General features: G+C 46.3%; 1 protein-coding gene across 2 annotated transcripts in view; it reads right to left on the reverse strand.

The window, feature by feature from the left end:
• Positions 1 to 20,681, reverse strand: part of LOC139057607 (high-affinity choline transporter 1-like) — a 107,941-nt gene extending 87,260 nt beyond the window's left edge. For both annotated transcript variants that reach the window (XM_070536131.1, XM_070536130.1), the window contains exons 1-3: positions 20,406 to 20,681; positions 18,456 to 18,563; positions 5,947 to 6,102 (exon numbers count right to left, since the gene is read on the reverse strand). In XM_070536131.1, coding sequence (XP_070392232.1) covers positions 5,947 to 6,102; positions 18,456 to 18,563; positions 20,406 to 20,598 — 457 coding nt within the window. In that variant the 5' untranslated portion in view covers positions 20,599 to 20,681. The remainder of the gene's footprint in view (positions 1 to 5,946; positions 6,103 to 18,455; positions 18,564 to 20,405) is intronic.
• Between the last annotated feature and the right edge of the window lie 2,557 nt (positions 20,682 to 23,238).

A 23,238-nucleotide genomic window follows, 5' to 3' on the forward strand; every position in this document is an offset into this window, starting at 1 on the left:
ACTTTTATACGCGAGGACACATTGATTCCATTAGATTTTTATTTTTCTCGCTACCTGCGGGCTGCTGGAACCAGCCAGAGCGCATGCGTTTTTCTCGCGTTGACCCCGCCCACCGCGCGGCGCACTTCGATGTGCGTTCGTTTTTCTCTGGCCGAGATTAACTTTGTCTGGCAGAGGTCTGGACGCTTTCTGGCTAGCAGACGAGAAAAAGAAACAACGCGTTGTCGCTAGCTGCCATCACTCGAGGACTACACGGATTGCGACGCGTTCGCTTAAGCGCAACCTCTGCGAAAAATTTTGTCCCGCCGGTGTAGGATACCGAGCAGCATGCGTATGGTTCCCTGTGCACCAAGCATCTCACGCTTTCTTTGATATTGCTTCGGTAGCCACATTAGGCGCCGAAAGTAGGCATTCCATTGTGGCTGACATGCTTTCCCTTCCGCTTTTTTCATTTCTGTGCACCGGCCCCACAAAAGAATAAAATACGTTGTTGCGGCACAGCAAATTCTCGTACGATGAAAGTTCTATTTTGGTACTTGTTCTCCTTCTGCGGAAAGTAGTGGGCCGCGGGACGCTTCAGTTACCAGATACTTTGATTATATTACTGCTATAGAAGTTATATGGACACTCCAGGCGCGTTCTTGCCGTCGCTGTCACCGTCACGTTCCGTATAAAATCCAAGGGTGATAACATCGTGACCGCGCGCTGCGTGCCGTATGTGCGAGTGAAAGAATAGGGGGGGGGGGGGGGGGGCGTGGCACGGGTGAGCCCACGATGGTGGCTCAGTCATGTGTGCGCAAGGGAGAAAAGCGAGGAGATAGTGCCCGGCTCCCTGTCTTGCACGATACATTAGGGGGAGTAGAGAGAAAGGGTTCTGTGGTCTGTGAATTTGTGGATGCGCACCATTTTTATTCGCCCTGTTTGACGCAATATATAATGTAACTTTTTCCTTACATTAGTGCATTTATAGCAGCGACTTATACATATATTTAGATATTTTGTTGCGATGTTTTGTATATATGCGCAGTGAACTTTGTTTCCAGTGACACTTTCTTGCCCTTTACGAAGCTGTATCTTCGTATTTGTATATTCTACTCTATCTTCGGATTTCTAATGTACGAGGGCGAGTCAAATGTGAGTGAGCCAAAATACCCCACGCAATAATGGTTCAGTTGATTATGTGCGAAGTATGCGTGAAGCACTGATGCATCTTTCATTCACAAAACTGGCACACAGGTGTGAAGATAAAGGGTCTTTAATGCTCTCATACAGTGGGCTGAACATGGTTGCGGGACATATTAGACTCTCCAAAAATTAAACAGCATTGTGTCGTGAAAATCTTGACAGCTGAAGATCTTTCCCATTAAGAAATTAGTCGCTGTATGGCTGCCGTTTAAGTTGAACATTGTATTTCATTGGCCACTGTGAACGGTTGTAACAAAGGGTTCAAAGAAGGACGTGAAAGTTGCAAAGACGATCCAAGACCGAGCCATAGCCACCGTACTTTCACCCCCAACACAACTGCAAAGGCTGACAAGAACGGAGGATAAGAACGGAGGATAAGCTCTGTCAGACCGTTTGAGCATCAGTCATGGTTCGGGTCACGCCATAATTCATGAACATCTCCGTTATCGGCTCTTGTGTGCGCGATGGACGGCCAACACTTTTAACCACCGCCAGAAGAACGACAGGTTTGGCCCTGCCCTGACTCATCTAATCCGGTATAACAATGAAGGTGACTACTTTTTGTCTGCAATTGTGACCGGGGACGAAACATGGAGCCGCTACTACTAGCCTGAAGTAAGACGACAAAACATACAGTGGAAACATTTGAATTCACCACCGCAAGGAAAGCAAAGGCAGTCATTTCTGCCGGAAAGGTGTTGTTGACTTTTTTTTTTGATCGCCAGGGGCCATTATTGATCAAATTTCCTAAACCTGGAGAGACTATCAATCGCTCACGATATTGCAAAACGTCGGATCGGCTGCGTGTCGCAATTAAAAACAAATGACATCGAGAATTGAGGAATGGGGTCATCTTGATCCACGACAATGCCCTTCCCCCTTTTGGTGATTTGCTTAATACAAAACTGGCAAGGTTGAAATAGAAAACGCTGCAACGCCCTCCATACAGCCCAGAACTGTCACCTTGCAACTTCAACATATTGGTGCATTTAAAAAAAAAAAAGCAGGTCAAGGTAATTAGATTCGTGTCGGACGATGACATGAAAAAGTCAGTTGCAAATTTTTGAAACAGCAACTCAAGGAGTTTTATCAGACGGGAATCACGCGACAGGTTAGTCAGTGGGACAAATGCCTAAATGCTCATGGAGACTACTTTTAAATAATGTACCCCATCTGTATTATAATCGTATTGGCTCACTTTCATTTGTCTCGCCCTCGTAGATATTGCAGAACTCCAGCTTTTTATATGTGCTTCCTGTTGCCACTATAAATTCGGTGCAATTGCTCACAATACACGACCGGTGCCAGTTACTCCTGCGCAATACATTGTAACAAAGGATAGCGTCATTGAGATTTTTCATGGTTGTTGCTTATGTACGAAAAATGTAAACAAGGTTCTTCAATGACAGAGAGAGAAATGCAAATGAGAGAAAGACAGGGAGGTTAGCAAAGCTGCACTACAATATTTGCCGTCAACTTGCTCAATACATGGCTCTGCATTTTTCATATAAGTGGCATGCACTGCTTTGTTGGTTTCCAACTGATATAGTTCCAAATTTCGTGTGATACGTTCTTTACCTATTAAAAAGGCAGAAAACAAGGAAGCATTGATATCAGCTATTTCGGGCAGAATTTTTTAGACATGCTGGTATATTCGTTTATGAAAAAATACATATTTTACTTGTCTTGAGAGTGCGTAGCGTTCAATAATTTGTTTGTAGCATTTTTGGCAGTGGTAATGCAGTGTGATGTGTGGTGCGCGACATGGTGCGGTGATCGGGATGGTCAGGAGCAGACGACGCTGAGTGCAGGTGCGTCGAGGTGGAAGAAGGAAAACAACGACGCCGAAGAGCGTCCGGCGCGAGAACGCGCGTTGCATGAAAAACAACAAAAAGAAGAAAAGCAACCAATTAGAAAAGACCACGGGGCGTCAGGCAGCCAATCCGAGAATGCCAAATCGGCGAGACCGGAAGAAAAAGCGCGGTGCGCTGGCAGAACGGAAGGGACACGCAAGGAGACGCAGAGGACACGCAGGGGAGACGCCAGGAGAGTCCCAGGAAGCGACGGCAGGAGGCGGTCAACCACCGGAGCGGGCGTTGAAGACGTGCCGTCGGGTTCCGGACCCGAGCCCACCAGGACTTCACCCGACCGGCGCCTCCTGCCAACCTGTTTCTGTGCGTCGCCCGTCTACCCGAGCGTGCCGTCACCTCGTCAACGCCGGTGAGCTTCTGCGCCAGTGGGCAGGGCGAGAACAGTCGGGCTACGGGCCCGAGTTCGACGCCAGATGCCCGTCCAAAACGCCGCCCCGTCTGTCGTGCCGCTTGCTGCCCGAGGCCGGCGTTCGAGCTTCTGCGCCCGAGGGCGAGACGAGAGCAGTTGGGCTACGGGCCCGAGCTCTACACCCAGCTACCCGGCCAGAACCCCGCCGCCGTCTGCTCGTGCCACCAAGCCGCGCGTTTTACCTCGCCTAGCCAGAGCTGGCGCGCTCCGGTCGCCCGGTCGGTCAGCTTACGCCGCGACCTATGGTGAGACCGGCGCCACTCCTTTCGCCAGCTTGTCGCCCTGTCGCAGCGTCGAGACTGCCCTCGTTGCAAGCCCGGACTCACGCACTCGTTAACCTCATGCTAGCCCTATGTGTGTTCCTTGCCGCAATGTCTGCTTGAGTGTTTATTTTAGGCATGCTTGCTATTTCCTTCTATTTGCTTTATGCCTCTTTTTAGTTTGATTAAAAGTCTTTGTGTGTGTGTTCAAACCAACGGCTTTGACCTCAATTGGGTTCTCGGAGGCTCCGCCTTAGAGAACCAACCGAACTATTGAGTACACGAACCTTTGCCCCATATTAGGGTCATCACATGCAGCTATTATCAATGTATTTGATCGCTCGACAAATTCTATAAAGAGGAGGCCGAGCTGCAACGTGAACCTGCCCGATTAGATGCTTCTAAGGATAGTTTTACTGGTGTATTGCGAGTGACGCCTGCCTTACGCACCTGTCACCACATTTATTGATTAGGTTGGCCTGTCAAATGAGGCGGGTATTTTTTATTTTTGTTTGTCCAGATTACACTTGTGCGTTCAAAAATGGGCTTGCAACTGCAAGCTGTGCAATGGGTGGTCAAATGTAATAGACCAGCGTTCTTCGTTCTGAAAGAATGTTCTTGCAACCTTTTGTTTATACACCTGCCCGTTTGGCAAGTCACGAATTCAGGTCTGTGCTTTACATGAATTGTGCGCAACTAAATCTGACACTTCTGCTCGTGCTTACACAGCCTGGCACAGAGTGGATAATTTCTTTGGAAATAGAAATAACTCTTGAAACCATAACGATTCCCGACGTTGTTTAGGCCATGTGCCAGCCTATGTATATAAGCAATAACTGCTGGCCTTTTGCGATGACCAATGTCACTTCGATCGCTATCTCTTTCTCTGCTTTTTAACGATTTCGCCAGTTTTTGCGCTGTCAGCTTGAATATGTGTTCAGGATAACCAGCCATGGTTAGCCTGGTGACTTGATCCATAGCCGCGTCCAGCAAGCAGTGCTGACAAGACTTTGTTATGGCGAAACGGAGGCAAGACAGGGCGATACCATATTTTACCAATTTTCTGTGTCACGAATTGCTTGTGCAAGGCATGGACGTGACATATGAACTCTTCTTCCTGGCTTCCACAGAATCTGCGGAACCGGCAGTTGAAATTGCACCCGCCGCAGTTGTACAGCGGCTATGGTGCTGCGCTGCTGATTACGCAGTCGCAAACTGAAACGCGGGCTCTCATTTCCATGGAGGCCAAATGCAAAAACGTCCTGGTCCTTCCATTAGGAGCACGTTAACTGTCCTTTAGTGGCCAAAATTATTACATTGTCCCCCGCTACGGCGTGCCTCATAGACAAATCGTAGTTTGAGCCTGTCATAACCATAGAAATCCATTCAGCTGAAAGTGCAAACGTTTCCCGCCTCAAGACGTACTCCACTGCGCGATATCTACCGTAGAATGAACCGGGACGCTGCTTTTGCTGTCGGGGTTCATGTGTCGGGCGATTTGTGTCACAGTGAAGATGATGACACTGGCTTGGCGCACACCCTGTGCGGGTGCTGTCATACTAACAGTATTTTTAAAAGTGTTTTGTTCATTACAATCTCCCCGTAACAATACACAAGTCAGAAATGTGTTCTGGACACTCCGAGTAAAGAATATGCAACGCAATTCCTCCTGAATGTTTCATTATCGACAGCACTATCTTCAGCAGACAAATATCCCAACGATACTGAGCGTGGCACTACACACGAAACTGCCGAAAGACCGATTTCGAAAGGAAAGCATTAAAAATATATCATTAAGAATTGCAATAGTGCGGAGCCACCATGTAGAGTGCGGTTCACTGTTAAAGCTAAAACTATAATTTGCGATTGTTACTTTGCAGGAGCTAGATGCAAATTCTGGCTGAATATGCGTCAATGCACTGCACAGTCGCGTAGAAAGGTGCCAGCGCCAACCACAAGGCATCTGCAGCAAAGCAGTGCAATTGTACAACGCTAACGGGAAACATCCGCACGGGATATAATCATGTCCCTTTTTACCAATAGATCACACCGTACGCAATTGTCATCATCATAATCATTAATGATTAGCCACTAGTCTTACGACGTGTGCAAACATGAGGCAAGAACATTGTCATATGACTTCCCCTTCCCGCTAGGTAGGAGTTCCGTCTCGGCATGCACCCGAGCATCCACGTTACCCAACGCGCAATTTATCGCTCACCCAAGGCGGCTAAGATGGCGGCTGACCAGAACACCTCGCCACAGAGCGCCGGCAGGAAGAGCAGTCCACCCATGCGGGTTCCGAAATGCTTCTGGAAAGGGTCCAGCATCGTCTTGTAGCCGGCCTTACGCATCTTCACCGCAAAGAGGTTGCCACCTGCGCTAGTATGCAGATGTGTTGTATGTGTGTGGGGCAGTACCGCCGCATATACCTATGCACATAGGTTTGGTGAAGGCGCAGTTCTTAGGTGTCAGTGCAGAAATCGTAATGATCTGGAGGCGTTAGTCAGGTGATGCGATTAGGCCATGAAAAACGTTTTGCAAGGAGCACTCCTAAGTACTTATATTCTGTGGTGTGGTCAACTATGTTATAAGCCAAATAAGAAAAGTTATATATATATATATATATATATATATATATATATATATATATATATATATATATATATATATATATATTATCATCACTCATCACATCACCTCTATTTCAGCTAACACCTCCAGATCATTAAGATTACTGAGCCGCAACTTAACTGCGCCTTCACCACTACCAAAACTAGCTTACATAACTATTCTACGACCACAAATTGTGTACGCCTCTTGTGTATAGTCGCTTCATCAAAATACGTCATCGAACTCCTGGAGAACATCCAGAATTGAGCGAGCCGTTTCATTTGAAAAAGTTATAGTAACCAGCCAAATGCAACCCAAATACAAGTCGGACTTTCATTTCAACCACTAACCACTCGCCGCGATATTTCCCTTCTATTATTGTTTTATAGATTTATTCACATAGTTGGCCTATCCTTATCAAACCTGAAAAAAGGATCCTCGATGTCACGACTGAATAATCAGTTCAGTCACACCCGAATTTATGGCAACACACACGCTTTCAATTTTTCAGCTTTACCCCATGCGGTCCGTTTAGGAAGCACTCTCCCAGATAACATCGCTTTCCAATCGATACACAGGGCATTTCGCAATCGCATAATCAATCAGTATGCCGTTTCAACAATCAAACATGTCTTGCCTTCTTCTAATTTCTTTCTTGTATTTCTCTAATTTCTTTCTTGCATTTCTTACAATATCTATTACCGTATTCTTGCAAAAACATTTCTAATGCTCGCGTGTTATGTTATTGTGTTTTGTGTTATTGGTCTTCATACTGTATGTGCAATATCGTATTAATTTTCCGCTTTTTCTCCACAATTCCTATACGAATATGTTACCGTATTTCCCCCTTAGCACAATGCCGTATCGAAGGCTGTAAGGTACTTGTAAATAAATAAATAAATATATTTCCGCGGGCGAGAAGACGACTGTAGCATTATGCCGGCACCGATGAATAAGAGGTAGAGGTTGCTCCTCGCCATCTTGGCGGTTCTTACACCTGGGCTACTCGCGTTTCTGGTAAATATTTGTAAATGTACCTTTCTTGTGCCAGATTTTAAGTGCGGAGTACTTTAGAACCCGGGAAGTCGTCCGTTCAATGTCGTTGGGTGTCGCGCACCAAGGCTGGTACGGAAACGAATCAAGAGCCACAGCATCAGTCAGGAGCCACATCATGATGTGGCTCCTGACTGATGCTGTTTTGGTATCAGTCAGGTTTTGGTTTTGGTATCAGCCTAGGTGCTGTGGCTGCAGCCACAGCACCTAGGCTGATACCAAAACTAGTCAGGACAGGGCGCCACAACACCTAGACTGACAGCAAAACTAGTCAGGAGAGGGCGCCACAGCACCTAGGTTCGTACCGAAACTAGTCAAGAGAGGGCGCCACAGCCTCTTGGGTGTTAAAACCCCTCAATCTCCCAAAGTAGCGCCATTCGCTTCCCTCCTCCTCCGCTCGGCGCGGCCTCGACGGTGGCGCCGCCGGTGGTGGGCCGCCGTAGCAGGCGACGGCTAACACGCAATGGCAGAAAATCCGCAGAAAAGTTCTTTCGAGCCCTGCGGAGCAGTTTTTTCAATCGTGATCTGTCTTCGTCAGTCGGTAACTGGCCTTTAGAATTTCGTCTTGGAATTGCGGAAGAAATACAGAAAAGTACCATTATTCAAGGCGAATTTAAGGCGTAAACCGCGCGACGTTGAGAGTTCGTGTTGCTGAAACACGACGCAAGCACGCAGTGTACTCAAACACGCGCGTAATTACTAAAGTTTCAGGTATTGACAGCATGAAAGTATGTGTACGTGGTTTCGTAGGTTCATTCACGTACCTGCAGGACACTTTTGTTCGGTCGGCGCGTGGGAGATTCCGGCTGTGTGCGGTCAGCAATGCCTGGCAGCAGGGCCGTTTTGGTAATCGTGACGATATATTGCTTTTTTTTACAAGTACTGCTCTAGGAGGGCACATGTAATGGCTAACGGATGCCTCTGAAGAGCACGTAACATTACACTAATGCAGACATCGCAGGGAGTGTTCGCATACAAAATTGGCTGTCCGCGATCTTATAACCCCTTGGCATGCACAGGCTTCGGCGAGCCCCATCCAGCCCTGGTTCTAGCTTCGGTGTTCCCGTTGCCGCTTTGGTGCGCTGGAGGCGCCGTAATTAATACGAAATAATGACAAGTTGCTACAGCTAGTAAATAAAATTTATTGAAGAAATACAATCGCGCCGCGGCGCCAACTTCTAAAGCAACGCTAGCGCACCCGCGCGAGCATTATGAAACGCCAACGAGGAATTCACCGGCCCACGTACGACTCTACGATCAAAGTGCACGTTAAACATCCCCAGGCGAGCTAGATAAAGTTATCCAGAGCCACCCACTACGACCTCCATCCTAGCTTTAGTCGCTTCGGAACGTTAAAAACGTTAATCACCACAAAGCAAATCAATACATGCGGGCGTACATTGGAATCTAAAAGACTGCATCGTAAGTCATAGTGAGCCTTGCAATAGTGTCGAGAATGTGCTAACTTCTGGTGGAGCTCATAACACACGCTGAATAAAGTCGCTTTTATGTCACAGGCCAGCTGCAGATGCGTGCATTTCACTGCAGGACAAAACTACATGAAACAAAGAGAGCACATTCGAAAAAAAAAGTCACACAACGCGCTAAAAAGCACGCAGAGCATGAACACACACTTTTTCGAAGCGGAAGGCGTGAACTAGGCTCAAAATAAGGGGTTGTGAGTAGCCGTGGCCCTTATTTCACTAAGCCGTGCGTTCTTTGCCACTTACTCGCGGTCAGCCCGCCCGGTCCTGCGAATCCACACTTCTTTTTGCGTTGCGCCCGCCGGACGGCAAAGCAAAAAGCTTTTTGCCCTCGCTGTGTCTGTTGCGGCAACCGAAGGTGCAGCAGCATGGCATTGCAATTAAGTGCTCGGCCCTGCACATTCTATTACGCTAACGCGCTCCGTTCAGTCCGCCTGCCGTACTTTCGTCGAGCAGGCCCAACAATGGAGGTCGGCGCGCGCTGGAAAGAAAAAAGTACACAAAAGTGCGGCGCCTGCTCTGCGCTGGAAAGAAAAAAATATACAAAAGCGCGGCGCCTGTTTCCACGTGACACAGATTGGCCAATGGGGGAGCGGAGGAGGCTGGGGCGACAGGAGGCGTGGAGGAGGACGCGCCAGGGTGAGCGGGGTGGCGGAAAGATCTAAGAATGGCGTTACGTTTGAAAAATTGAGGGGATTTATTGGGTGTCACGCACCCAGGCTGATGCCGAAACGAGTCAAGAGAGTATTCCACTGTGAGGTTAGAGGAAGGTGAGAAATCCCTGTCGTAGCGATAGTAGATAACACGAACAGATTTCTTTTGTGCGGACTCACTCTTGCTAATATCATTTTTTTATAGAAATGGTTCCAAACTACAGATGCATATTCAAAGATAGGGTGGAATAATATTTTGTATGCCACCAGTTTGCTTTCTTGAAGAGTCACACGAAGGGAGCGTTGGAGATGGCCGATATTTTCAATGAATTAGTATATATTACTTAAGCAGGCTTGCTCCAAGATAAGTTGTGGGTGAATAAGAGTTCGTGGTACTTATATTCGGGTATTCTTGGTAGAAAGGAGTCATTGAAAAAGTACTAGAGAAACGAAGGAGCTAAACGCCTAGTGAATGTGAATGAAACTGCTTTGGTGAAGTTCACACTCATCTGCCAGGTGTTACACTATGCGTAGAAGTGTAAGAATGCTAATTAAAAACAGTATCATCTTGAGGGGAGTTAATATTGCGGTAGAGGATGCAATCATCAGCATAGAGACGCATGTTAATTATGTTTTGTGGCAAGTCAGTTATGTAAAATAGAAAAATAATTGGGTCAGGCACTGCCCCTACGGGGCGCCAGAGGAGACATGATCAATAGGCGGGTCAGAAGTATTGTAGCGTACAAAATGGGAACAGTCGGACAGAAAACTGGCAATCCATCTACGAAGTTAGGAGTATTTAGGATGAGGCTGAGTTTAGCTAGTAGATTATGCTGAACCACAGTGTCGGACACTTTGGACAGATCTATGAAAATTTTGTCAACCTGTGCACCATGGTCTTGTGCTTTAGCAATGTCATGCATGAATTCAACCAGATGAGTTACGGGTGCAAACACCACGACGAAAACCATGCTGACAATCAATCAGTATGTTATTGGATTCTAGGCAATCTACGATATATTTGTAAATTATATGTTCGATAAGTGTGCCCGAATTACAGGTTAGGCAGATTGGTCAGTAGCTAGTTGGCATCATGTTATTGCCAGATTTGTGAAAAGCCAGACATTTAACACGTCGCCACGAAGAAGGAACAAGGGCAGTTGCTAATGATTTGTTAAACATAACAGTGAGATAACAATTATACCAAAGGAAGTAAATAACAATGAAAGCATTACAAATGCCGCCAGGACCACAGGACCTTTTACTGTCGAGTTTGAGTTTACAGTAATACAAAGAGGTCACTAATTGTTGAAGCTATATAATATTGAAAAGGAGGGAGTTCGAGGTGGCCTTAAATCGAAACGAATTGAAAATATGAGTTGAAGGCAGATGCGATTTTATAGGAGTTACTAGAAGGCTTCCCAATAATTACAAAAGTGGTAATATAATTTGCGCAAGGTAAGATAGATTGCAAAAATTTCTTGGGAATTCGTTTTTAGAAGCTGAGGAAATATTACGCTGAAATATAAATCTTTGCCCGATTTGAGTTTACCTCGAAGTTCCTGCTTCACTTCGTTAAACATTACAGTTTTAGCCGGATCACTACTCAGCTTTGAGCGACTTGGTCTCTTGACACATCGTGTCAAGCGCAAAGTACCTCTCGTCAGCCATGCTTCAGCTAAGTGTTGGTTCACGGTGTTTTAAGAGCGACAAAACGGTGAATGTATGAGGGAATAAGGCTTTCGAAAATAGAAACTAAATGATTAACATCATCGCCGGCACTCATTTAAACAGTTATTGACATTTTCCCTCAGGGTTTCAATAATGGAAACATTATTAAGCGTTTGGAAGCGAGGAGTGCAATATGTGTGGCTTTTTTGCCAGCACAGAAATACAACCTGCAACTACCCGATAATCGCAAATATCTTTAGTCACTGCGCATTCGAAACTGCCATCCACGAGGCGTTGGCTGAGAAAGTCTTGATCTAGAAGGGCTTCACTTCTAGTAGGCTGGCTGTTGTTTAAGACCAGTCGACTGTGACAGCTCTCGAAAACTCCCTCGATGAGCGAAACTCATGACGAGGCAGGGCTAATGACGACCATTGATATATCTGGAGCATTAAAATGCCCCATAAGCAGTATGTGTGAAAATAGGATGCTGCACTCGTGCGAAAACATATTCAGACTAGATAAGCCGCCATGAGATGAACGGGGCAGCAATATAGGATGCCAATTATTACTGATCTATTTTCAAGGTATACCTTACGCCAAGCAGACCCTAGATTGATCAGAGCTTGGATTACATAATGGTCACATTTCAGGAAAAGGACTGCACCAGCTCCTCGGCCGTGTTACCTGTCAACTCTAACAAAGTTGACATCAGGTGGTGCTATTTCATCATATATATCACCGTGTAGCCACGTCCCTGTGACGCCTATAATGCAAGCATCGTGACAAGTAATGAGTGTGAAAAAGTGACTAAATTTGTTAAGCAAGCTCGTGGCATTGACTTTCAGAATTTGTAGGTTACTATGTGAAGTAAGATAATTTCATCTAGTTTTTTGGGCGAGATTGTGTGCGGCAGCGCCTGACATGAGGTGGAATGCTTCGACAAGTTCATTGGTGCATTTATGCCAGTTATAGCATACGTTATCGCGAACCTATTATCAAAGCGTAACCTTGCAGAAGGCCCATTGTAACGAAAGCATGTGCTAGCATCCCATAGATGCTTACATATTCGGTTAGAAAAGTCTTGCCGAATGCTGTAGCAAGTGTCTTTGCGCTTGAATTCCTGAGTACCTGTATTTTCTAATTCAAATCTAGAAAGTTAATGAATACAGGACGTGCATTAGTTCTGCAGGTAACACCTATAGTACCTAAAGTGGTATTATCAGTTCGACAATGTATAATGGATTGTCAATTTTTTTGGAATTGCTGTTTAAAAGCCGAGGCAGTGTAACTCTGAAATGGAAGTCTTTGGCCGATTAAAGTTTAGCTCGGAGTTTCTCCTTAATTTCGTTGAACATTGCTGATTTAGCGGCATCACAACTCAGCTCTGAGCGCCATAGTTATTGACACGTCGCAACAAGAGTAAAGTATATCTTATCATCCATACTTTATCCAAGTTATTGTTTACTGCGTTTTAACAGGGACAAAATGGTCAATGCAGTATTATATTGTGCAATCTTTCAATGCTAGTGAACTGCATTTTAAGCACATCCGATAACCACAACGAGACACTCGAAAGTAGTACGTTGTCGTTTTGGTCTTGTACTTCAGGTTATCCATGACAGACCACTTTATTTCTACGTGGCTATTTTCGAAATAATCAACGCTCAAAACGAGCTAACCAATTGTGTCAGTAAAGTGATCCTGAAACTGCTGTCTTTAGCATTTATGCTTCAGACGGTAGCGCTAACTTTCTCAGTCAAAGTACACGTTCAATTTCCTATTTGCCCAGAACGCTTTATTGACAGAGCAAATTCAATGGCATTTACACAAGATTCCATCGCCTCGAAATGCGAATTAACAGGCTGTACGAGCAACGTAATATCAAAAGGCATTTGTTCCTGGTCAGCAATTAGCCTCGCAAATATATCAGCATGTAAACTTTGACGCTATTTGCAGTGCAATCAACATTCGGAGAACTTGTTCCTGAGATATTCGTTTGATTGGGGTTCGGGTTACTTCCAGGCCGCGTACTGTTGGCAGTATTGCGAGGTCCTGCATTTAGTCTAATATCCCCGATTAAAAGGAGATCGCTGAAGCAATTTAGTGCAATAGAACATAAGTAAAAGTCACCGTCCCTTCCACTTCGTGAAGATGGTCGAAGAGCGAAGCTGTGCTAATTTTTTTTTATGTGAGGGTTAATGCCTCAGGGCATACAGGGTTATGGGGTGCGGGTGAATAAGGATGAGTAAATGAATAAAAAAAGATTTGTGCATCTATCGAAGTTCAAGAGGGGTGCGGACCCTGCGTCCCAGCAGTGTAGTGGCTAGGATTATGCGGCGAAATTCCCGCTGCTGTGAGGTGCCGGAGCATGGTCAGTTTCAACACAGGGCGAACTCACAGCATGTGGGTGATGTCGGCTTCGGCTCTGCGTGACTTGCAGACCGGACGCCTAGGGCGTGGATATAACTGGCGAAAGCGTGGCCACTTCCGAGTCCTGGCAGGAGTGAGGGCAACCCCGACGCGGATCCTCTGAAGCACAGCCTTCTCTCACGGGTAAGACCACCGGGGGAGCGTTACGGCACACGGATGTACGAGAGCACGTGTGCAGCGCCGGAGGTGATCCTTTCTTCTTAAAAAGAGGGTGACATCATCTCGGTATGCGGTGTTACTGGCACCGAGTGTTACATCATGCAAGTCGAACTTCACAAGCAGTCTACATAGCAAATATTTTACCATTCTTTCCCACGTCTCGAGCGCGCACTTCGGGATTGGCCTCCCAGCACTGCCGTTTAAACTATAGCATCTCTGGCGCGCAGCTCGAGGTCAGCCCTAGGATGACAAGTCCATTAACGAGCCAACTCGCACTGACGCTCGCGGTAGGCAGCTTTTCCCTGAGGAATACGAAATTCTCGTGGTATTCTCATAGTTGTAGTAAAATCGAACGTGCGGAATCACTAATCCAAAGCACCGTAAATTGGGCGCAAGGCCCACCACTGGAGATCCGGGTGATGCGATCGTTTTGACAAGTGGTTGGTTCGGTTTGGCGTGTCTTCCCGCACTTATTGCGCCAAAAAGCAGTGCCGGCCGCCACGCGCTCTTAGTATCGCGTCTATCGTGCGTACGTTGCTGCTGCCATGCCCACTGAAAAAGGAATGTGCTGCCGGCGCCTTTATACACAAAGGCTCGTGGCTGACGTCACATACGTGAACGTCATATCCATTTTTGTTCATCAGGTTGCTGGCAAACAGGTTGACCAGCAAACCAAGATTACCATTCGCTGGTGATACAAGCGTTCTTTTGCACAAGGGATCCGAAATGTGCGCATGTACTGTGGTAGTCGAAGATGTGGCAGCTGCCAGATAAGAAAACGAATTCTGCACGGAATGCCCGGGCGGGACCGGATGACCGAGGCAGACAAGAAGCTGTGTGAAAACGAGAAGACGGTTCAGCATCCTGTATACATTGCTGATTCCTCACCCACTATTGCCGGCTTCTGACACATTGACAAGCATCGTTTGTCGTAAAATAGAAGTAATGTCACCAGCTCCGTTGTCTCGACTGCCAACAAGCGTATGATTTCCTTCAGTTCAAGCTGTCGTTCACCAGAAGGTCGCTAATTTGGAAATCCCGTCTGTCTGATCTATTCGCGTTCGAAACGCCGACCACATTCCGCAAGACACATAGAGAAAGGAGCTCTTACTCCCAATACCGCAACCCCTCCGAATGGAGGAAGCCAGGTGACCGCCCAATGTGTTTCACGGCCTCTTTAGATGGGCATGTTGCGCGACACTGCTGGAGCCACCTTGAGAGAGCACGGTCTCACTGACGACGCCGATAAGTGGACGCGAGCAGTGGAGGAGCCCATTTCGCAAAAGTCCGTAAACATGGATGAATACGGCTTTTGTTTCCTTTCACGACCGCGGCGCGAAGGCGGTCGGCCTTGACGTCATGTTGACACAACGACACCTGTGGCTGCAAGGGCAAAACATGAATTGCTCTTGAGTTGTACCGGACAAAAGAGGTGAGGCAAGCTTTGTCATGGCCTTGACCTTACCTTTGTTGGCACTGACTTCTGTTGTGGATACCAGATTCCTTAGGAATGCGGCTGTGGTTTGACGAAATTTGCGCTTGCCAATGTTCAGGGTAACAGCTGTACCTTCCAGCTTCTTTAGCCTATGCCGTAGATTAGCATCCGGTTCTTCAATTGTAGTTTGACGGAATGCTGTGTTTTTGCAGAAAACTCACGTCGGCTAGTCCTTCCAGCGCTCGGAGCATGTCGCGTTGGTAGAACTCCGAATAATTTCCGAATAATAGTCTCAAGAACTAAAACCTTCCAATTGGTCTGATGAGAGTTGTGCATTCGCGACAATGTTTGGGCAATAGAACGTGCCAGTATCCTGCTCGTATATCCAGCTGGGCGGTTAAACACTGTTACACATGCCAGTTTTGCGAGACACTCGTCGCCATAAGCACCCGCTCAGGAATTATGTGCTGATTGAGCTGGCCATATCAACGCAGATGCGAAGCCTGTTCTTTTTCCTTCCAACGACCATCGGAAAACACTATTAGGTTGTTCGCTCTACCTTCTGGATGACATCCATGTTAAGCATCCTTTTCAGCTCCTTCTTCACAAGTGGGTAATGGTGGATGTGGGCAAATTATTCGTTTTCTGAGCCTGAGGTTTCACCTTTGGTCTTCAATAGGCGCACAGAATTGTAGTGGCCTTTCGTCCCACAATGGTTACGTGTCTTGTTCGCTGTAGGGCACTGCGCCTTCATGTGGTCGCGCACGCTGCCACACCACTTGCAGCGTTCATATTACAGCTTGATTTTGCGTTGTAGGCGCGACGACCTGAAAGCGCCTTTTTTACCTTGCGGTGGGCTTTACTGCTTGCCTAGCCGCGCACTTCTACGTCAAGTGTCGGCTGTTAAATAGAGTGGATATCTTTGCGTTCAGGTTTCGTGGCCTCTGAATTGTGGGCAGCTGTATAATCGTTTTTTAGAGAGTGAGTTCTGCGTCAAGCTGCAGCTTCTCACTGGCTTTCTCGTCATGCAAGCCAACGACGAGCCTATCCCGAATCAATTCGCCTCTGAGAGTTGCATATATAGTAGTAGCTCTCTGCAAAACGCTCAGTAACGAACGCATCGGCACTTTCATGTGGCTCTCGTTTCCGAGATTTTAATGTCACTCGCTCGTATGAAATTATTGCAGGACAGAAAATGCTTTTCACAAGCATTCACTGCGACATTATACGATGGCATCTGTTCGGCAGTCAGTTTCGTGGTGATGAGCAGGTCCACCTCTTCACCTAAGGCGTAGAGCAATGTGTAGGTTTGTGTCATCTAGTCCCGGCTCTTGAGACGGAATATTTAAAAAGACAGCAATTTGCCCGCCTACGATGCCATTGTGTCCAATCTTCATGCTTGCGGTAGTGGAGCTTTGTCGGCAGGTCTGCGGCAAGCGGGTCAAACGCCTTTGTTGCATGGCGCCCGTTTCGGTGTGCGGCTTACTACGTCGAGATCACTGTACTCGTGGGTACCTTGTTACCTTGGTTATCCCGCCGCTGCCTTCATGTAGTAGTCACGGCCAGTAACGAGTAATGAAGACTGCTTTGTATTACATTTTTATGCTGGCGGGCTGACTTATCGGTGCCATTGGGTTGAGTGCTGCGTCTCCCCTCGTGTGTGGGAGGCCGGGGTTTTCTGAGCAGTCCGCTTGGCTTTATGGCTGCTTGGGGTGCTGCAATCGCGATGGCTGTATGGCATATTCAATAAACTCAAGCAGGCCGAGTGACTGTTCTTCACCGCTGCGGTGCAAAGGGAATGGCAATAAATCATCATCATCATCATCATCATCATCATCTACAGGAAGTATACGGGTATCAAGAAAAAGAACAATCATTCGGTGCAATCAAGAAGTTCTGTGCTTCGTGCGATCAAGAAATGACCTTTCAGTTGTCAGTGCGCCTTGCGATGGTCTCGCTCTCCTTGGTTGTTACTCGTGTTCTCTCGTAACATCTCCTCCCCGTGCCCCGTTTGCAGCTGTGATAAACCCACTAGCCGAAGAACAAAAATAACCTGTTTTGACAAGAAATCGCGACCGTCGTGGTTGCTTAGTAGCTATGCGGCTGGGCCGCTAAGCACTAGGTCGCGCGATCGCATGCCGGTCATGTGGCTGCATTTCGATCGTGGCGAAATTTGGAAACATCCATGCACTTAGGTTTATGTGCACGTTGAAGAACATAGGGTGGTCTAAATATCAGGAGTCTCCCACTACGGCCTGCCTCAAAATCAGGTCGTATTTATATCCATAATTTAAAAAAAAATAACTAGAAACAGCAGCTGACATTCATCGCCTCGATGTTGCTGGCACTGTGCGCCAATGGAGAGTTCGACATATCCAATGTCACGTTAATTATAATACAGTTATGTTACATCAGTATCGCCCAGTAGGTTCTGGTGTTCGGCATACAGAATAATGCTATTTCTCCGGGTTTGGTATAGTTGGATTCAACTGTAAGCTAAAGTTTTGGTTACGTTTGCATTCTCGTCTCCTCAAGTCATATGCATCAAAATATTCTCTGAAGTTCACCTACATATAGCTGTGTACGATTCATACCACGTATGTTTATTTTTTCAATTACTTCGTTATGTGAGCATTGGCAACAGTATGGCTCTATTCCTAAGCTTGATTAGCTAGGCTTAATTATGAACTTCTAGCGCAATATTTTCTGCATATTTTGAGCAGGAAGTACAAATATTTTACCCACAACATGCTTGTCAACGTTATTTCCGTGAGCCATTTGTGTCAGGCATACAATTTTAAACACACAATGAAGTTCTTCTCTGTTCTCATGTCTATACAACCAGCTTCCAAAGTCTGTCGCGAGCATTCAGGGTTAGCCAGCATTTCAAAACCGCAATACTATCTTTTATTAGTTGGTCAATCATCATTCTCCAGTGCTGTTCTCGTATTTTTGCATGTTTTTCCATGTAATTGGTGTATTTTTCGACATACTGATTGTCTAAGGCCACGTTACTGTTTTAATCTCTTACTTGCCTGGATAATTTTATGCGCGCATATTTGATCGCCCCTGCCCTCTTTAATGTTTCTATGAAGATGCAGCGTAAAATAAATGCCTAAAGAGTCCCTAGCACTTCTTCTTTTCATTGCGAGTGCTACGGTTGCTCATTCTTTCTCTCTCTCTCTCTGTCTCTCTGCGCACACTGAGCCCACACACATGGAGGTTCCCTCACCGATGGCAAGGCTGATGGCGTAGCCGAAGGGAGCCTGGCACCAGGCGAGGCCGCTCACGTAGATTATCTCGGCGGTGCCATTGATGTACCCTCCGCCTACCCAGGTGGCTGCGCAAAACACAAAATGTTAGCAGCACAACACGTCGCACTTTCCTTACCAATATTCAAGCTGTGGCGACATTCAATCAACTGTAAGGACAACTGGATATCCTGGATTCTGTTGTTGTCACGTCAGACGTTCGCCGCATGCTACAGCTTTGTGCCGGCACGAATATGATTAGGCACGAAGGCACTTACGTGGGCATCTATAATTCTAAAACATGTAAGGTTTACATTACCTGGCAAATGTTTTTCTTTTGCTGTATTGAAGGAAATGTGGACCCATGTATAGATAGCTCAGTGCAGGCTATGCATAATCGTCTGCGACATGTTACATGTGCACAAAACGTCAGATTGCTCGCAGCAAATAAGCAAAGCAAAATCTGATTACTAAAATACCAAGGTTCACAAAACATTATTATACACAACTGTCGCGTCCATGTGCGCGCACCAGTTACATTTTCGTATTCATTTCTTTCAACGCGCAGCACCCGAATGCAACGACCTTTCCCACCACATCGCAGCTATCACTTGTTCATCAATTTCTTGAAGAACGTAACCGATTTTCTTTCCGAGTGACATCATGTGGCTATATTGTGAACCCGCCCTAGAGGGGTCTTTAAGGAAATAAAGCGATGTGATGTGATACAGTGAATGAGACCGTGAGATTTTAGACTCGGTATATTCGCAAGCATGGAGAGATGAATGTGTCTACAATTTCGATGCACCACATCCACAAATACAGCGTCTTACAGAGATGATTGAAACACATAGAAACCATATTCATCTTTTGCGTGGTGCTTTGCCGACAGGCTGTTGCAGGTTTTTATTGCAAATGATGAGAAACAACCACGTGACAAAAGCTTATTCGAAAACGCGCGCTGCGATTGATCAAAAGAGCAAGCCTGCCTTGTTTAACTTTTGTTGTGGAGGGCGCAGAAGCTTTTTTTGTTTTTCTTTTCCTTTGAAGGTTGTGCCTTGAAAAAAATTTCAGTATGCAAAATTACAGAAAGATTTTATTTGTAACTGTGCATAGCTAATTAGTTATATGCCTCCACATTACGCGCGCCGTGTTTTTCATCTGCTAGAGGCGCGTTGTGAAAGCCACTCAAGTTCGAGTGATTTTAGGCCTGAGAATAGCAAGGCATCTTAATCAGTAAAAACGCTATATGTTTACTGGTTACTTAAATGCAACATGGCACAATTCCGCGAATACGTAGACATTAGACTTCCTTTACTTATGTTAGTCCAGAAAGTCGACAGTAAGCGGCAAGCTTCCTTGGTCATCATCGCGCTCTATGCAATACTGCCAGATGGTTTTAGATAACCGCAAAAAGGAAGCATCGTTTCAGGTGACTGAAACACGCCACACTCGCCGTGGTTGCTCAGTGGCTATGGTGTTGGATTGCTGAGCACGAGGTCGCGGGATTGAATCCCGGCCATGGCGGCCGCATTTCGATGGGTGCGAAATGCGATAACACCCGTGTACTTAGATTTAGGTGCACGTTAAAGAACCCCAGGTGGTCGAAATTTCCGGAGTCCTCTACTACGGCGTGCCTCATAATTAGAATGTGGTTTTGGCATGTAAAACCCCAAAATGTAATTTATTTTTTTAAACACGTCACAGTTTGGAAGGGCTGAAAAGTAGGATGCGTGGTTGCGATTCTGTAGCGATCCCTTTTCTGATGCTATTGCTTTTCCCGGTTTATGCTATTCTTCAGTGATCAGAACGATTTGCCGACCGTGTTATCAGGCGGGTACGCTGGCCTTGAACGGTGGCTGATAAGAATGGCACAGAATCGAGCGCAAATCATCGCTACGAAATCGCAGTACTGCATCGCTTATTCGCACCTGTCATTGTGAAGACGCCGACAAAGAGGCCGATGTTTCGTCCGGCGAGCATGATATTAGACTGCTCGCCAATGGTGACATTCTGTGAGTCCTTTTCCGGGCCGCCACCCTTGCGTCCTGCCCAGATGCCTACGACAAGGATGACCAGGTAGAAAAACACAATGGCCACCAGGCCAGGGACGTTGATCGCCATGGCCTCGGAGTAAGAAAGACGGAGAAGGGCTCTTGACGCTTGGCGTCAGTAACTGCTTGCCAGCCGTTGCCAGTCTTCTTCTTCCACGCACATGATTATGACAACGACGATGATGAGGAGGAGGAGAATTATTATGCGGACTTTAGTAAAAACTGAGAGAAATGCCTAATTCTTGGTCTGTCCCTGTACTCTGTGAGCGATAAGCCAACTTAGAGTCTGTTTGGGGTGGCACTAAATGGGCACGAAGTCATTATTTCCGCTTTTAAGATATTTTCAATATATTTTAATATATGGCACGTACCCACGGTGAGGGATTTATTTTTATTTTAACCTTCATTGAATAAAAAAATGAATTATGTACAAAAAGCTGTTTTTGCCGATAGCTGCGAAGGATAGTGGCCGGTCCAATACAAAAATTCAAAATACTTTATTTATTTGTGATTACCCTAAGGACCAAAAGCAATAAAGTGGGGACTGGGTTACAGCAAATGAGCAAAAGATATAACACAAGACATTCATTCCCGTTAACAATGAGGTATGTCTTCTCGTTTTCAGAAAAACAAGTTCACCGATGATTACCATACTCGCTAATATGAATTTAGAGCGCAGCTGTTCAGGTGTTTAGAATTCGCGATATATTGCGGCAATGAATTTGATTCTGAACGATAGGTTCCTCTCGGAGACGGCGCTAAGCCTCTGCTGAGGCAGCTAGATTAGACTCGGCGACAGACGAAGCACTTCCACCTGTTGCATCCCTCATTGTTCAGAATGAACTGACTGACGCTATTTTGGATCATGATTATATTGTCCCGTGGCAGTGAAAAACGATACAGTGTCGAAAATATGGATTCGAAATTCAACTATTTATTGGGCGAACTTAAGACGGCAAACAAGTTACACTCAACCACAACGACAGCGGTGAGCGAAGTCGGTGATCGTCGGCGATCTATCTGCAGGTCAAGCGCGTCGGGTTCTATACGTGACTCACTGAAAGTTCCAGCATCGAGACATATTCAATAAGAGCGGACCCTCCCATAGAGCCCAGCGGCCGCATTGACTGTAGTGCACCAACCAAATGAGATTAACTTTCGGTTTCGGTTCTAGGCGCGCGTATTTTGAACGCTAGCTGGCACGTGCTACGCCGGCAGGGCTACTCGGCGCTTTTTTTTATTGCTTCTGCTGCTCAATCGTGCGCGGTAGTGAATGATTGCCGAAATGATTTACGTGATATTAACAGGATTGCAAACAATGTAACGTTACAAGCCTCCATCGAATCTGCGCCACGTGTAATTTCATAAAGTAGACGCAAAACGCCTTGTAAATTAGAAATTGTTTGTTTCGTTCTAAATAAATACTGGTTCCGCCCTTTTTGTGCGCTCATCCAACGTTGTGGCACCAGGTAAGTAGCAGTAGTTCCCGCACGAGTCTACCGGATTACGTCAGCTGAAAGAATTTAATTACAAGTACGTATCATTTTGGTATTGAGACCTTATTGTAATACTGCCTGTAGAGGAGAAACGTGCGAAAGTGGTGAATGCGGGACGTTACAGACAAAAGCAGTTCACGTTTACGTGCACGGCGTTGCAAATACCCGACTCATTCTAAGCCTTACTATAAATCATGAAGAAAACATCCAATTTCCAAGGAATTTCCTACTCCTTAAGAGCACAATTCAACGGCGACTGTGTTTTTTCAAAACAACTCCGCTTCAGCCGACGCGATAGTGCGCTACATACATAGAAGTTGCCACAACACAGGCTCTCAGCCGGACCATGCTAGACGCTCGCAAAATACCTTATACTCGCACTCAAGAGAAGGGCGTGGATGCAAAGCCTGTTTGCAGTCGTTCAGAGGACGGAATTTTCATGTTCTTGATTTTTGTGCTCTTCGGCGTTACCTTTCGCGCGTTCTGCCAGCGCAAGCAACAAATTCCAGTGTTATAACTCTTGGCAATCACTCGTCGCGTCTTCCACAAGCGTGAATACCGAAAGTAGGTATGTGTCACGGGGCCATAGAAAGCGCAACAAACTTGTCTCCATAAAATTCAGTACATGCCCAACTTACTGCGTGACACGGCCAAGCAGCTTTTCGTAAGCTGCGTCACAACTCCAGGCGCGGCGAGCGTGCCTCTGAAGTATCACAAAAAGTTGCGAAATCAACTACGATAATGTTGGGGGTCAGGGAAAGCGTCACGAACTTGTCCCAGTCAAGTTTAGCAGACGTGAAACCATCACCACGGTCGAGCTACTTTTCGCTCACTGCATCAAAAAGCCGGGTGCGGCGAGTGCAACCAGAAACTACATAAATAAGGTACAATGATGTTGGGGCTCAAAGAGAGCGTCGCAAACATCTCCGAGTACCACAAATTATCTGAAATTAACTGGTCGAGAATGGCCGAGCTGTTTTTCGGTAACTGCGTCACAAGTCTTGGTTCCGTGCCGCAAGAGCAAAAATTGCTTGAAATGCGTCGCAGACTGTCGAACAAATTTTCTCACCTTGCCGTAGTCCAATAGTGCAGCGGCGCCGTGTTGAAGTGCAGAAGGAACGCAAGAATACGCCGGGAGCCCAGTAAACACACGATACATCCAAAAGAGGCGGGTCGCCAATAGATAGATAGAAACTTTATTGGAATGGTAAAGA

The sequence above is a fragment of the Dermacentor albipictus genome, chromosome 3 (assembly GCF_038994185.2).
Source record: "Dermacentor albipictus isolate Rhodes 1998 colony chromosome 3, USDA_Dalb.pri_finalv2, whole genome shotgun sequence".
Lineage (NCBI taxonomy): Eukaryota > Metazoa > Arthropoda > Arachnida > Ixodida > Ixodidae > Dermacentor > Dermacentor albipictus.